The following is a 15,780-nucleotide window of genomic DNA, read 5'->3' on the forward strand; positions in this document are numbered from 1 at the left end:
TATGGTGCTCTACAATATTTATACGAATAAATCTAAATAAAAATACATGTTCAGATTATAAATATGAACAGAAAATTTTGTTTTGAAGAGCTTTGGTGGATTCAGTCTTTCCTCACAGGCAGATCTGTCAAGGTTTGATGCTGATAGCTTTTTAACAAACAGCATTGTACATGATAAATATTGTTGGCTCTGTGACGAATTACTAATGTTCCTCTGTTGTAGATAGCTTTGGTTAAAAGCATCTGCTATCAAGGGTCTATTTTTATTTGTGTCTGCTCACAATAGAAATGTTGCTTTTGTAAAACAGAAAAAGAAATGCACTTTCTGCCATCCAGTATCAGTAGTGTATATGTATACAAATTTGTGAAGTTCAGATAATATTTTTATATTGATTTGTTTTCAGATTATTTATTTCTAATTATTTTTGTAAATATCTTGTAAGGTTAAAGCATTCGTGCTGCTCCTGCCTGAAAGAGAAATTGTTTCACGACATAATGCAACAGCGCTCGGGTCCAATATAGATATGTTAGGATCATAAGGAAGGCAATTTAAAGACTACTTTTTTACAACTTACACTATAAACTATCTAGTAGTTTTTCTCCTCGTAATACTTAGGTGGAGACGATGACCCATGACACATATTGTACCAACAGATATCTATATTTATATCTGTATTGTGCCTGTTATGTGCTGTTTACTTTCAGACTATTGCTACAGATGTGTTACTTTGTACACTCTTCATATCACAGTCTTGCAAAGATGACAGAAAATATACTTGCAATTGCTGTTTGCAGCAAAACATGAGCGCAGTTGCGTTTTAGATCAGACATACAATCGGGAGTGAGGGCGACCTGGATGCGTCAGTAAATGGTGAGATATTTTCCTAAATAAAATTATCCTGCCAGAAGAATTGCATGAAAACATATAATATCTGTTATGTCTGTATCATCTCAGTGAGGTTTTTTGAGGCTGTAGGCATGTGCAGTAAAGTGAATTCAACGTTTTCTGACATTTCAGTGTGGATTAGAAACTTTTAGAAAACGCTAGTGTGGACGGGGAGTGTTTTAAAATGAAAACATTGTTTTTAGATGTAGCCTAATTTTCAGGGGAGGTTGCTAAAGGCAGGTTGATTGTTGCTAAAAGGTTCAAAATTACTTTGCAATGCCATTGCATTATGTTTTATTAACAAAGTTCGGGAGGAGTACACTCAGACAATTAAACTAATTACCACGAATGGAGCATTAACCCCAGGGAGCTAAAGTCTATGTAAAGGCAATTCAGACAGGTGTTTCTAAACACATGATAAATATTAGTTGCTGAAACACGTTACAAAGACTGTGAACTATGTAGGACTGAACTGTGGAGTTAGACTCTTAAATATTTTTCCCTCGTTTTTGTGTATAGGATTTTTTTTAAATCATGTCTCGACGATGCAGTGGAGCTACTGAGCATAGCCCCTTCCCTAACACTATAAGAGGTGTGTTCGAATTGAAGCAGTGCTGCGCATACCGATTGTTGTAGGACATCAAAGTACAGTAAGAGCTATAGAGAGCAGACGGTTCCTCAGTCTCCTTATTTAAATTATGCTGCTAGAGGGGGCGTCCATTCAGGTTGTAGTTGCACTTGACAGTTAAGAGATGGCAGCTCTGCCAGCATTTGAGAGCTGAAAATACTGCTTATTTTTTCAAGGTTTTTATACCTTTTGATTTTATTTACTTGATGGGTTTTTTTATCCTTCACATTTGGCTGTGTGATTAATAACACATTTTTCTGTGGTGTGACAAACTCAGTCAGAACACATATTTAATATTGCTTTACACCTTAATGTTTCTCTTTCTACTTCTGTTTTCTTTGGCTTTTGTCCTGGACACATTGATGCACAATGTTATATACTTAGGCAATGTGACCATAAAAAGAACATTTGTGAGTTAAACTAAATTAAAAGACGATGAAATACACAATAATCTTCAAAATAATAACAAGAAAATGACAGAATGAGATGCAATACATTGTTCTCCCAGAATATCCCCAAATACAATCAATATTTATTGCGTGACTATTAGATTTGATGCTTTTAACTTGTCATTTATTTGTTTATCATGGTTCCATTTAACTACAAAAAAATTTGTCTGATTGACACTTGAAAATATCAAAATACTACTGATTCAAGTCTGATAATTCACATTTACTCAAAATCTGATATGTATAGTTAGCTTATACATGGATATAAGTATATGGTTGCTGTTTAGATTGTTGTTATTGTTGTTATTTTGTTTTTTTGAATGTTGAGATATTTGGATACTGTCAGCAACAGATGTGTAAAGCTGCAGGCTAAATGAAGTAGAAACCCAGAGCATCAATTTCATGTCCACTTCTCCCCTTAATGCCATAACACTTTCCAGACTTCACATCAACTCTCACAGGCTCACCCAGCAGTTCACACTTAACAGATAATGACATTTTTTCACTATTGTTATTGGCAATCACAAATTCCAAACCCCCACATCTGTTAAGAAGATGATTTGGCCACAATGTTGCAGAGACAATTTTATCATTTTCTTTAAGCTGAAATGTTTGTTCTTTTGATCCTGCTACATTACCAACTTTCACCATGTGTCCATTGCTGAAAAACACCTGGATTGTGTTCAGTGTCATCTAAAAAGCACAAATGTATTTCATGTGAATCAAGTAACTAAATGAAAACACTGTGATTCGAATAGTATGAATCAAAGAAAATTAAATAAAATGAAAACAATCTTCACACACCTCACTGTACGTAATGCTGATCTTCCAAATGCTGCTGGAAAAGGACTTAAAGGAGAATTCATCACCTCCTTTCCCACCCACAACATCTTGTGCTGAGAAAGGAATTAAGAGGGGAAAAATTGCTACATTTACACAACAGCAGAATATGGTGGTCAGTCCTGTTATAGAGTTCGAAATATGACAAAATTCACACTCAGTTCTCTTAATAATAGGAGTGACAATGGAATTTAAAAACTCAACTGACTCACACCTGTATTTTCAGTAAATCAGCACTGTTTGATATTGTCTTGGTCTGTACTGAGATTTATGCAAGGTAACATGAAAATACGCTGGGGCAGCCTCATACCTGATCCAATGGCTCCAAATTAGAGCATGCTGAAGTTGTAGATTTATAATGTAAAATTGTGGGGTGCTGTAGAACTGGGAAGGACTCTGGCACTGTCTGCCAAGGCCATACATGAAATATTAATATATTCTGCTCAATTTATATATATTTGTCAATAAAATACAAATATATATTTTTTGTATGTATTATTGACTTAGTTTATAGGTGTGACGATGCCAAAGACGAATCGTGAGACGGCGGATCCATATGCAACAACTTTAATAAATCAGACAACTTAAACAGGCGTTGGTCAACAATGGCGGACTGGTGTGGTGAAGGCAAATCCAATCGGGTCGTAAAAGTCCGTGCAAGGGGTCGGGGCAGGCGGCGATCAAACGCAGTAGTCTGTGGGGCAGGCAAGGGTCGATAAAGGGCAGGCAGCAAAGGTTCACACACAGTAAAGGCAGTCCGGTTGGCAACGAGTAAGCAGTCCGATAAGTAAACGCTCAGGATTGAAAACATAGTCAACAAAACTTCGCGGTGAACGGCCCAGCGAGACTCGCTGAAATGGCCGCCAAACGGGAAGTGACCCGGGGGACCCGGAACCGGAAGTGACAGCCCCAGGCAGGGGTTTGTGGGTAATGAAGTTCAAAACTCAGGGGAAGGTTCCCGTTGGTGCGGTACGGGGGGAGCCACAGAGACCGCGTCTGTGACAATAGGTCTATATTTTTAATAAATATTTTGGCCTTACAGATGAGTCAAGGCTGCTCTCCCATAACTTTTGCTGCGCTCTACACAGATTACAAGATAAACAGTAAGACTTTGTCCATTATTAATCTTTTCCATGATCCTGGACTCATACATAGCTGAGCAAGGAAAATATAATCTAAAAACATATAATGCTATTTGAAAATATTTAGTTGAAATAACAGGTGCTGTTTTTGTGCTTATCATTAACATTAACAACAAACTGGCATATTTCGCTAATTTGTCTTGTCGTTTCTGGTGTACATTGCCAATAGATCTTTTTTATAAAACTGAATTTTTACACAGCTCGTTTCCATAGAGGGACAGTTCAATATCACTAAAACTGAACTATACATAAATTCAGGCAAAATTAAAGTTCCTGTTTTTGCTTACCGCATTCGCAATTAAGATTTACATTAGGAATTGTGTGACAAATTACATAAATGCCATTCAAATCAGTGAAATTTTCCAAAGGTGAGCAGTTTGCATTCCTGGATATTACTGCAAGTTGTTTAACATTTTTTTTTTATCATAAAACTCCACTCCCTGTATTCATTCATATAGGAGCAGCTGGAATACTGTACTGTATATAAGCCGTGTGAATGGGACAGTTTGAGAGTCACTCCTGTCATTAAAAACACTGTGTGATTGTAGCAAATGAAAGAATATTCTTTGTAAAAATGTGCAGACGACACTTACCTGAAGACGGTCTGGTGCTGACAGTATCACTGGGTTCACTCACTCCCACTTTACCCACTACTCTGTAGCGGATCATGTACTCCTTTCCAGATTCCAATTCAGTCAGAGTAAAATCTTCATGATCTGTGTATATGAAAAGCCACTCTTTCCCTTTCTCAGCTCCAGAATCTGCTTTTACCTCCTTGTATTCTACTCTGTACTGCACTGTTTCTCCACTTGGATACTTCTGCAGTTTCAGGGACACAGTTTGCTCCAGGACATTCTTCACTAATGGTAGTGGTGGTTTGGACACAGGCTCGAACTGTGCATCTGTCAGTTTCCCTTTTTCGTACAAATAGATAGAGGAGCCTGGATTGGAAGGATCAGAGACAGCAGAAATAATGAAGCTGATTCTTTTTTCATCTTTATTGGCCTCTAAAAAAAAGCCTCTGAAGTGAGATAAGTTCTCTCTCATCGTTTTTATGACGTCAGGATTATTGAACCATTTTTTGTCAGATGCCACAGAAAGTTCATATTTGTTTCCATCTAGCTCTTTAAACTTGTCAGATGTCAGGAACTTTTTCAGGGTTGAAAGATATGGGTCTTCATACTTCAGAGATGTAAAGGTCAAGCACACCACCACATCAATATCAGGATCAAGGAGGATGGTGTTCAAACCATCTGAATCTTCAATTCCAATCTTCTCCAGTGTCTTTGTGTGAGAATTCAAGAGGTGAAGTTCAGATTTTGCATCATGTAACCACTGGTTAAGCTTGTCAGCATTAAAAGGGGAGCTGTAGTGGTTCTTCAGGATGTCTTCCAGTGACTGCTCCTTCTCCCCTCCTCCTCGAATAGCAGGCAAGACCCTGGCAACTGCTTTCTGGAGCACTGTCTTGTAGATGCTAAATGAGTCCTGAAATGAATGCAGCCTCTCTTCAGTGTCACTAAAAGCATTTACCATTGTTATTCTGGACAGGTCGTTGCATGTCCTCTCTACCTCTCCCAGCTCCTCCATTATATCTTCAATGTTGGAAATCAAACTTGTGCTGATTTCTCTCTCTAACTGAGCAGCTTTTATGTCCAGTAAATGAAGAGGGTATAGCCAGACTTTTATTGGAACTGCATTCTGTGGATTCTCCTTTAGCAGAGTTGGGAGCAGCTTGTACAAATTCAGGGCTTCCATGTATGTGGTAGGGTTCTGCTCAAGATGGAAGTCACCATGAAATATGCAGGTGATATTCTCAGTGATTTTCTTTTCATCTTCTGTCATTTTTACAGATCCTTGTCCCTCGATAGAAAATCCAGGAAGCTTCCTGACCATGACATCCAGTTGTCCCTGGATCTCTTGCTTTTTTTCATCTTTTGAAGACATCTGATCAAACACCATGAATGCCTGAGCTCCGTACAGAACAGCTGTGACCACATGAGTAGCAGTTTTCTGGTGAAACACCTGAGGATAGATGATATGGCCAAGCTTTGTCATTGTGAGCTGGTCGAATCTGGAGGTTTCGCTATAATACATAGTAACTCTGGACTGTTGGTGTGAGGATTTGGTGTCACACAGGTATTTAGCAGATCCTCCTACCTCCACCAGCCCCCCTAGGAAGCTGGCCTTCAGGGAAGCACTTACATCCAGGAGACTAGACTTACTAGAGAGAGAATCAGAGCTACTGAACTTCAAATCTGTCAGGAGCTGATGATGACTGTCCAAATCTTCACTCAATGATTTCTTATCCCACAAAGTAACACCTGAAATGACAAGTGTTACTTTAACAGTTGTGTACACAAATAATGCACTTTTGAAGTAAATGCGCCAGTCTTATATCTATAAGGCACTTTTAAACAGATTTAATAATTGTGTTAGGGACAGGGCTGGCCTGTCAGCCCTGTGAGGTCCTATAGGTGAGATCATAATAATGGGTCCCATCTGAGTAAAAACTGTCACAACATCAAAACTATATGCAGTATGGAAACTGGCCAAGACACACATGAAGAACAGCTCCTAGGTATGGTTTATGTCTTAACCTTTTAAAAATTCGTTAAAGTCTTTGTAAATTCAAAGAATTGTGTCTAAACACATTGTACATGTTAGAAATGTATTATGAAACATGTTACAAAATACTGAATTTTGGAGTTAGACAATTAAATCGTTTTTTCCCCTTTTTTCCCCCCCCATTTTTTAGGCACGTCTGAAATCATGTCTCGATGACGCACTGGAGCTACTGAACACGGCCCATCCCCTAACACTATATCGGTACTATGATATCAAACACTGATCGGTTCTGTGCAGCGCTGCTTCAGGTCAAACACACCTAATAATTGGAGCGGATTCCACATTTTCATTTTTTTAATTACTACAGACTGCAGTTTTCTAACTAGCTTTGCCTTTGTCCTGTAAATGCATATTGCCTGGTTGCAATTATTTACAAAACAGCTTAGTCTTTTTTTTTTTTTTTTTTTTAATTAAGCTGCTAGAGCAGTGTTTGAATTAAGGGGGGGCTGGGGGGTCCCGGAGCTCCCATAAGCATTAAGGGACCCCCCATAACACCCAAAAAATATCCTTGGGGGGGTCCCCTGGTTTTTTCAATAAAAATATAATAATTAAAACATAAAACTAGTGAAAATGAAATGAAAAGATTCGATTGCTGTATTAAATTTAGACCTGCTCACGTTAAATCATATTTTATTTCTACGCGTTTATGCAGCGTTGCGCATTATAACCAATCACACACAACTCTGTTGAGTTTAGAAAGCAATGGCCAATCAGAGGCGTTCAGAACAGTCATTGCTGAAACCTGGAGTTTTGTTCAGATTGAACTCACAAATTCCCTCATCATAAGCAACAAAGTGCAGATGTACGTACTATGTAAGTAAGAGATTCATTTATCATACAGTGTATGGACAGCTTCATTGCTTATAAGAGGAGTTATGAGTGCTAGACTGACTGTGCTCATATAGAGTGTATTCTTTCACTGCGCGATTCAGTCTAATAAAATGCATTTTCCCAAAATTCAGGATATGGGGACAAAAAATGTATATTTATATTATTTCATATAGTTAATCAATATCACACAAAGGGGCCCTTTTTTTTTTTTTTTTTTGCAAAAATCACAAATGTTCACAAATACGATATCATTAGGAGACTTACGTTATAGACACCATATTGCCTATGTTTGTTCTATTCCGTTTTGCATCTCTGAACAACATGACGTCCATCTCCAGCTTAAACAGCTAAAACATTAATCATTATGTCACGAATCTGGTTGGTGATCTGCGGACCGCTCACCACCAGATGTCGCTCTCCCTCTGTTTACACACTCTGACTGCTGCACTACACCCCCGTCCAATCAGAGACCGTATAAAAGCCCCGGCCTTTCTGTCACTCACCGCCGAGTATTGAACAAGTTTATCTAGTCATACGAAGCGTTTCTTTGTGTTCCTCCCGTGTTGTGTCTTTCTGTTATTCTGGCTCCTCGTCTGGTTTGTCTCAACCCCCCCCCCGCCTGTTTATCGACTATTCTATTGCCTAGCCCTTCACGGATATCGTTCGCCGCTGGATTGACCCTCGCCTGGATTAAGGATTACTCTTGTCTCGCCGTCCATACACCTGCCTGCCGTTGTTTGACCCTGCCTGCCTGACCATGTTTATGTCTCGTCCTGTTAATAAAGGTTTGCACATGGATCCGCTCGCCTCACGTCTCTCACTCAACGTTACAGAATACTCGGCCGCAACAGGATCCAGCAGCTTTCATTTTGGACATTCTACAGGTATGGACTTTGGACTATTTAGTGTGGGCTCGTCATTTACTGTGGGGGTTGCGGAGGTGGAACGCGACAACGCGGTAATGGCGGCCGCGCACCCCGCTCATATAATGACGCCGCGCCGGAGCGCGACGCCACAGATCCACTGGCCGCTTGGCTCACTCGGGGAAATGCGGCCACGCTGGAGCGCGCCCGAGCAATGACGACGGCAATGGATCGCATTGCTCAAATGGCGGCGAACGTAATGGATAGCATCGCTCTAATGGCGGCGACAGCTGTGCCCGTTCACAAAATGGCGGCCGCGTCGGAGCGCGTCCACACAATGGCGGCAACGGCGGAGCACGTTCACAAAATGGCGGCGGAAACAGAGCTCCGTCACGTCACAGCTGCCGTATCAGAACCAATTAAAAGTACAGTTACATTTCCTGAGGCAAGTCAAGTTAGAACTGTTGTTCCTGTGTCAAGTCGGGTTAAAGCTGTGTTTCCTGTCTCAAGTCAAGTTACAGAGCCACCGCACAAGATGGCTGCCACGCCAGAGCCACCGCACAAGATGGCTGCCACGCCAGAGCCACCGCACAAGATGGCTGCCACGCCAGAGCCACCGCACAAGATGGCTGCCACGCCAGAGCCTGCTAAAGCCCCGTCAGCCAAGCCACAGCCTGCTCAGGCCATCTCAGTCAAGCCACAGCCTGGTCACGTCATGTTTTCTGCTCCTGAGTCGGCACCCATCGTGGCCGGTCTTCCCGAAGCGGTTTCTGAGTCAAGTCACGCCCCGCCTGACGGCCCAGAGTCAAGTCACGCCCCGCCTGACGGCCCAGAGTCAAGTCACGCCCCGCCTGACGGCCCAGAGTCAAGTCACGCCCCGCCTGACGGCCCAGAGTCAAGTCACGCCCCGCCTGACGGCCCAGAGTCAAGTCACGCCCCGCCTGACGGCCCAGAGTCAAGTCACGCCCCGCCTGACGGCCCAGAGTCAAGTCACGCCCCGCCTGACGGCCCAGAGTCAAGTCACGCCCCGCCTGACGGCCCAGAGTCAAGTCACGCCCCGCCTGACGGCCCAGAGTCAAGTCACGCCCCGCCTGACGGCCCAGAGTCAAGTCACGCCCCGCCTGACGGCCCAGAGTCAAGTCACGCCCCGCCTGACGGCCCAGAGTCAAGTCACGCCCCGTCTGGTCCCAGGTCTGCTCCAGAGCTCCCGGCAGTTGGAGAAGCCGCGCCAATGCCTCCTGAGGTGTCAGCCGTGGCTGTGGATCCTCCCTTGGAGGCGGCGCCCCGCACAAGCTTTCTGCTTCTCCCTTTTTCCTGTCTGCATCTTCTGTCCCAGCTTTCCCCAGGTCCCAGACCATGACGCAGCCTCCTGCTCCGCCCCGGAGGGCCGCTCCGCCTCCTGCTCCGCCCCGGAGGGCCGCTCCGCCTCCTGCTCCACCCCGGAGGGCTGCTGCTCCTTCTCCCCCTATTCAGTCTACCTCCTCTATCCCTGCTCTCCCAAGGTCCCAGGCCGTGACGCGGATTCCTGCTCAGCCTCCTGCTCTGCCCTGGAGGGCTCCTGCGCCTCCTGCTCTGCCCTGGAGGGCTCCGGTGCCTCCTGTTCCGCCTTCGGCGGCGCCCTGGAGGGCCCCTGTGCCTCCTGCACCGCCTCCGGCTCCACCCTGGTGGGCTCCTTCTCTGTCGGTCCTGCCTCAATCACCGGGTCCTCCGCAGGGACCTGGCCCTCCAGCCCTTGCCCTGTCTCGCTCCCGCCCCACCGCTCCCCTGGACTGGTATTCTGTTGGAGCGTCTGGAAGCCGCTCTTTGGGGGGGGGGCTATGTCACGAATCTGGTTGGTGATCTGCGGACCGCTCACCACCAGATGTCGCTCTCCCTCTGTTTACACACTCTGACTGCTGCACTACACCCCCGTCCAATCAGAGACCGTATAAAAGCCCCGGCCTTTCTGTCACTCACCGCCGAGTATTGAACAAGTTTATCTAGTCATACGAAGCGTTTCTTTGTGTTCCTCCCGTGTTGTGTCTTTCTGTTATTCTGGCTCCTCGTCTGGTTTGTCTCAACCCCCCCCGCCTGTTTATCGACTATTCTATTGCCTAGCCCTTCACGGATATCGTTCGCCGCTGGATTGACCCTCGCCTGGATTAAGGATTACTCTTGTCTCGCCGTCCATACACCTGCCTGCCGTTGTTTGACCCTGCCTGCCTGACCATGTTTATGTCTCGTCCTGTTAATAAAGGTTTGCACATGGATCCGCTCGCCTCACGTCTCTCACTCAACGTTACACATTACCTGTGTTCTACAATTAATTCTGTATTTTTTTCTCCATTCTAATTATTGTCTCTTTCTGTAGTATTATATAAATACATCTCTTATTTATACAGCTGTATATAGAGTAAATAATGCACAAATCTGTACATAAATCTTCTGTTCCAGATTCATACACATTATTTTATTTTAAACTTATTTAATTTAAATGTTTTCTCTGTTCTCATGTCAGATATGTATGTAAATGTGTACGTATGTATGTACGTACGTACGTATGCATGTAGGAGCACCTTAAAGAAAAAAACACACAACAATTTTCTTGTGTGTTTGCTCACCCCTGGCGAATAAAGCTAATTCTGATTCTGATTCTGATTCTAATTCAAATCCTTATAATCCATACGACTGCGAGGAAAAGAAGCAAATCCAAGGCTTTATTTGCCAATTCTTATCAGGGTTGCCAGGTTTTCACAACAAAACCCGTCCAATTAATTCTCAAAACTAGCCCAATTGTGTTTAAAAATCGTGTTTCAGGGTGTAAAATGTACGTTTTTTGGTCAAGGTTCACCTGGTAAACTTGCATTCCAGGGCCTAAAGATGACCTTAATGGTGTCGCTTAAACCCACGGATATCAAAAAACAACCTCCGGCAACAGTGTTAAAGTAGCCCAATTCCGCGGAAAAACCACGGACTTGGCAACACTGATCTTCATCTCCATCTGGCACACAAGTCATGAATGAAAGCCTTTGTACACATGTTAGTTCCTGATTATTCATGACATATTAATGCATTAAGTAATGCTTAATTCATGCATGAATTTATGCATGAATTTATGCATGAATTCATGTACCCTTACCGTAAAGTGTTACCAGTAGTTCTTAGTAGTCCTCCAGGAAGTATGGAAAAAAATAGTTACTGATTTCCTATTAGGGAGCTACCTTACTTAGTGCTATTACTTTCTAATTTTATAGAAAGTGTTTCCTAATAGTAGCCTATAGTTGCTATAGTGTTACTCAATTTTTCTGTGTAGTTATTCATTAATGATGGAACAGTATTCTAAAGTGTTACCAGATGGACCCCTAAATAGGAATAAGTAAAATTATCAGTGGTTTCACTAATTAGTGGTTTCACTAATTAATTCATAACACATAAAAAGAACATTTAAAATAGCATATCATTACAGATGATCACAAATAAAACAAGCCTTAAAACAAAGGCACTTGATACTCTCTGTGGTTGTGCTTGAGACCACAGTAATACTGAAAAATGGGTAACACTTTATAATTTATTAATTTAATTAATAAATCATTAACAAACATTATGTAATGCTTAACAGATCTTTAGTTAATATATATATTCACATAGAAACATGAAATAATGTGCTTGTTAATGTTAACTAATAAATGTATTAAACATTACCTGATAATTAACATTTCATGTAAATTAAAATGGTCACAAATGTCATTAAAATTCTAATTCATATAATATCATGTACATCTTGAAAATCTACAAATGATTTTAACAGATGTTATACAATGATTAAAAGCTTTTGTTAATGCACAACACTTGCTGCTGTTGAGGTGTTATACGGGTAGAGTTAGGGACATTTTGGTGGTGTGGATAGGTTTAAGGGTTGGGTAGGGTCAGCAGTGTACGGGGCGCAATTTCATAACTATGAAAGCACCCAAATTACAATGTGTGTTGTTTACCAAGCATTAAGCTAAACTTAACTAACCACCCTTTACACAAATGTTGTTACAGTAGCTAAAAGTCCAGCGCCAATACAGATACTCAAAAATTGTTTACATTTACAAATGATGAATAGTTTCAACTTTAGACTGGGTACTGCAAAAACATGAACAAATGATTAAATAATTTGTAAAGATGTGAAAATAGGGTGAATTCTGGTCATTTGTGACACTTTTTGACATCAAAATGACTGCTCATATCGGTACTAATGATTAGTAAATGTTAATAATCATTTACAGTTGACGAATAGTTTCCACTAAATTTGGTGCTGCAAAAACATTAACAAATAATTAATAAATGATTTAAGATGTGCAAATAGTAGAACACAACAAAGAACAAATATATGACCTTTACAGACTGTGATTATGTGTCAATAAATATATATTCACATGAATAGTTTGGGAACCGCTTAAAATGATTAAGCTATATTTTCACAGTATTTGTAAGTGTTAAAATGAGCATTAGCTAATATGTGAACTGAAGTTTAATGACATTTGTAAGCATTCAAAAGTACATTAACAAATAAACTTGTAATCATTGTATAATTTCTGTTCAAATCATATGTAGATTTTTAAAACGCATTGAAAGTTTGACATTTGTAAACATGAACTAATGATCTGTTAAGCATTATATAATGTTTGTTAATTTATTAATTCTTTTAATCATTGTAAACCATCTGTCAAAATCATTTGAAGATGGTAACACAATAAGGTTCATTGGTTAACATTAATTAACTATATTAGCTAACATAAACTGGGAATGAACAATACTTCTACAGCATTTACTAATGCATTATTAAAATCACAAGTTTTGTTTGTTAACATTAGTTAATGCACTGTGAACTAACATGAACAAACAATGAACAACTGTATTTTTATTAACAAACATTAACAAAGATTAACAAACAGTGTAATAAATGTATTGTTCATGGGTCCTTCATGTTAATTAATACATTAACTAATGTTAACAAATGACACCTTATTGTAAAGTGTTACCAAGATTTTTGGTAACACTTTCTATGAAGCCCCTATTTATAATACATTATATTGGTATTTCTAAGTCATTATAATGAATGCATAATGCATTATAAAAAACCTTATAATATGTTATATCATCTCATGAATAATCATAACAACAATTATAATACATTATAATACTTGAGTATTTGAGGTTATAACTTTTAAGATTCAGATTATTTATAACACACAATGGACAGCGTATAAAATCTACTTAATTTATAATGGACTATATCATATTAAATTAATTTTTTACATTATACTATGTTTTATTTTGATGGTCCCCCTAGTCTATTGACAATAAGCAACTTTCCTTAGAGCAGTGGTTCCCAACCACGTTCCCGGAGGCCCCCCAACACTGCATTTTTTCCATAATCGGCTCATTAGTAGAGACTCCAAGACTTGAAATGGGTGTGTCAGACAAAGGAGAGATGCAAAATGTGCAGTATTGGGGGGCCTCCAGAAACGTGGTTGGGAACCACTAGTAGTAGACTTAGGTTAAGGTTAAGCTAGGTAGTAGGTTCACGTACTTGCAAAGTTATTTACAATCAGTTTGTCTTTTGGGGAACCATCAAAATAGCATAGTGTTAGCATATATTTAGCATACTACTAATAATAATTACTGCTAGCTGACATACAGTACCATCAAAATAATCAAACTGATAATACAAATGTGTCATATTACACATTCATCTGATCTGATACCTGATCTTATGACTCTTTGAGACATATTATTATTATTATTATTATTATTATCACTTATAAGTAGTCTTTGTATGCTTTAAGTAAAGTGACATGCGTAACATGGCAAGATACGAGACTTATAATACCTTATAACTATGAAGAGGTAATCATACTTTTAAAAGCTATAAACACAAATAAGTAAAAATTATAATACATTAAAACTGTTCTTATGAATACTCATGAGATGATACAACATACTATAAGGTTTTTTATAATGCATTATGCATTCATTATAAAGCCTTAAGAATACCCTTATAATGTATTATAAATACAGACTTCATAGAAAGTATTACCAGATTAAAAAACAAAAAAAACAAACCTGAATTCAGGTTGCAGGAGGCACAGTTGCACTATGTCACTGCCCACAAAGCTATTGCTCCATCATCATCTACCTCTAATCATTTCACTTAATTAGCAGTTGGGTAAAAAAATAAATAAATAAATAAAATAATGAAGGAATGAAGGAATCCTTACGGCAACAATACAGCATAGCAGGAAACAGAGGCCTTCCTAGGGCTGTGACTTCAAATGGCTTCGATTCCATTGCTCTAATCTAATCAAGAAATGAAAAAAGTGAATTGTCAAATTTATTATTCTGAAATTTTTAAGGGAAGTTTTTTAAATTGAAATATAAGTCAAGTAACAAGTTAGCAGGTGCAATACATGTAAAATACAAAACTTTTATTTATTTACCTTCATGGATTTTTTTTTAAAGATGCCATGTAACTGCTCATTTTATTATTTCTCACAATGATTTAAAATCCCTTTAAAATATGATCTACTAATATTATGATCTAATATTATGATATTAGATCATAATATTATGATGTAAATTCTTTCTTCAGTGAATCCTGTAATATTTTTTTCTCTCTCTCTTTAAATTAATCTATTTAAAATTCTATATTCTTTCTCTCTGTATTTATATCTGCCCTCTGTATTTATATTTTGTTTCTTATAATGATTTTTGAATCTGCACTGCAATATTGTTGTTGAGATCTAAGTAGTTCATAAACTTTTTGGTGACTATATACATGTTGTAACGAGGTGAAGAATCACACAACAAGGTTTTGACATGAAAGACCCCCCGGAGGGTGGATTTAATGACATTTGGGTGAAAAAATAGAAGTGAAGTGGCGGTGATGGGTGACCAGTGGCTCAGCTGCTATCTGCGGTAGGGGAGAGAGAGAGAGAGATTAGGCGTCTTGCTGCGTTGGGAGTTGAAGCTCGTCTGAGGCGTCCTCTCCTCTCTCTCTTATGCGGCTCCGGCGACTGGCAGCAGCTGAGCCGAGTTGGGCGCTGATGAGGTGCGCCAGGTGTGTGTGATTCCGGCCAGGGCAGCAGTGAATGGAATGGACACCCGTCACACTCCCCCCCCCCCAAGCGATGTCCTGGCCCGCCCTAAAACACACAAATTTTGGATGAGGGGGAATTAGGGGAGGGTGGGGAGTGACCCCCGACAGACCTGAATATCCAGCCCAGATCCGAGACAGTCCGTCGGCGTTGGCGTTGGCCACCCCGGCTCGGTGGCGGACTTCAAAGTGGAAGTCCTGGAGCGCAAGGAACCAGCGGGTCACCCGAGCGTTGGTCTCCTTCGCTCTCGCAATCCACTGCAGCGGCGCGTGGTCAGTCAGGAGGGTGAACCGCCGGCCCAGGAGGTAGTACTTCAGCTCCAGGACTGCCCACTTGACGGCCAGGGCTTCCTTGTTGGGGATGAAAGTTGGGGATGAAACAACGATAATATCCCGC

General features: G+C 40.5%; 1 protein-coding gene across 1 annotated transcript; it reads right to left on the bottom strand.

Annotated features, from left to right (window-relative positions):
* Window positions 1-2,331: 2,331 nt before the first annotated feature.
* Window positions 2,332-14,578, bottom strand: LOC127180123 (stonustoxin subunit alpha). The gene is made up of 4 exons (XM_051134084.1): window positions 14,491-14,578; window positions 4,538-6,268; window positions 2,767-2,858; window positions 2,332-2,655 (listed from the first exon to the last, which is right to left on the bottom strand). Exons 1-4 carry the CDS (start codon window positions 14,576-14,578, stop codon window positions 2,332-2,334), a joined length of 2,235 nt encoding a protein of 744 aa, XP_050990041.1.
* Between the last annotated feature and the right edge of the window lie 1,202 nt (window positions 14,579-15,780).

This window comes from Labeo rohita, chromosome 17, assembly GCF_022985175.1.
Source record: "Labeo rohita strain BAU-BD-2019 chromosome 17, IGBB_LRoh.1.0, whole genome shotgun sequence".
Taxonomy (NCBI): domain Eukaryota; kingdom Metazoa; phylum Chordata; class Actinopteri; order Cypriniformes; family Cyprinidae; genus Labeo; species Labeo rohita.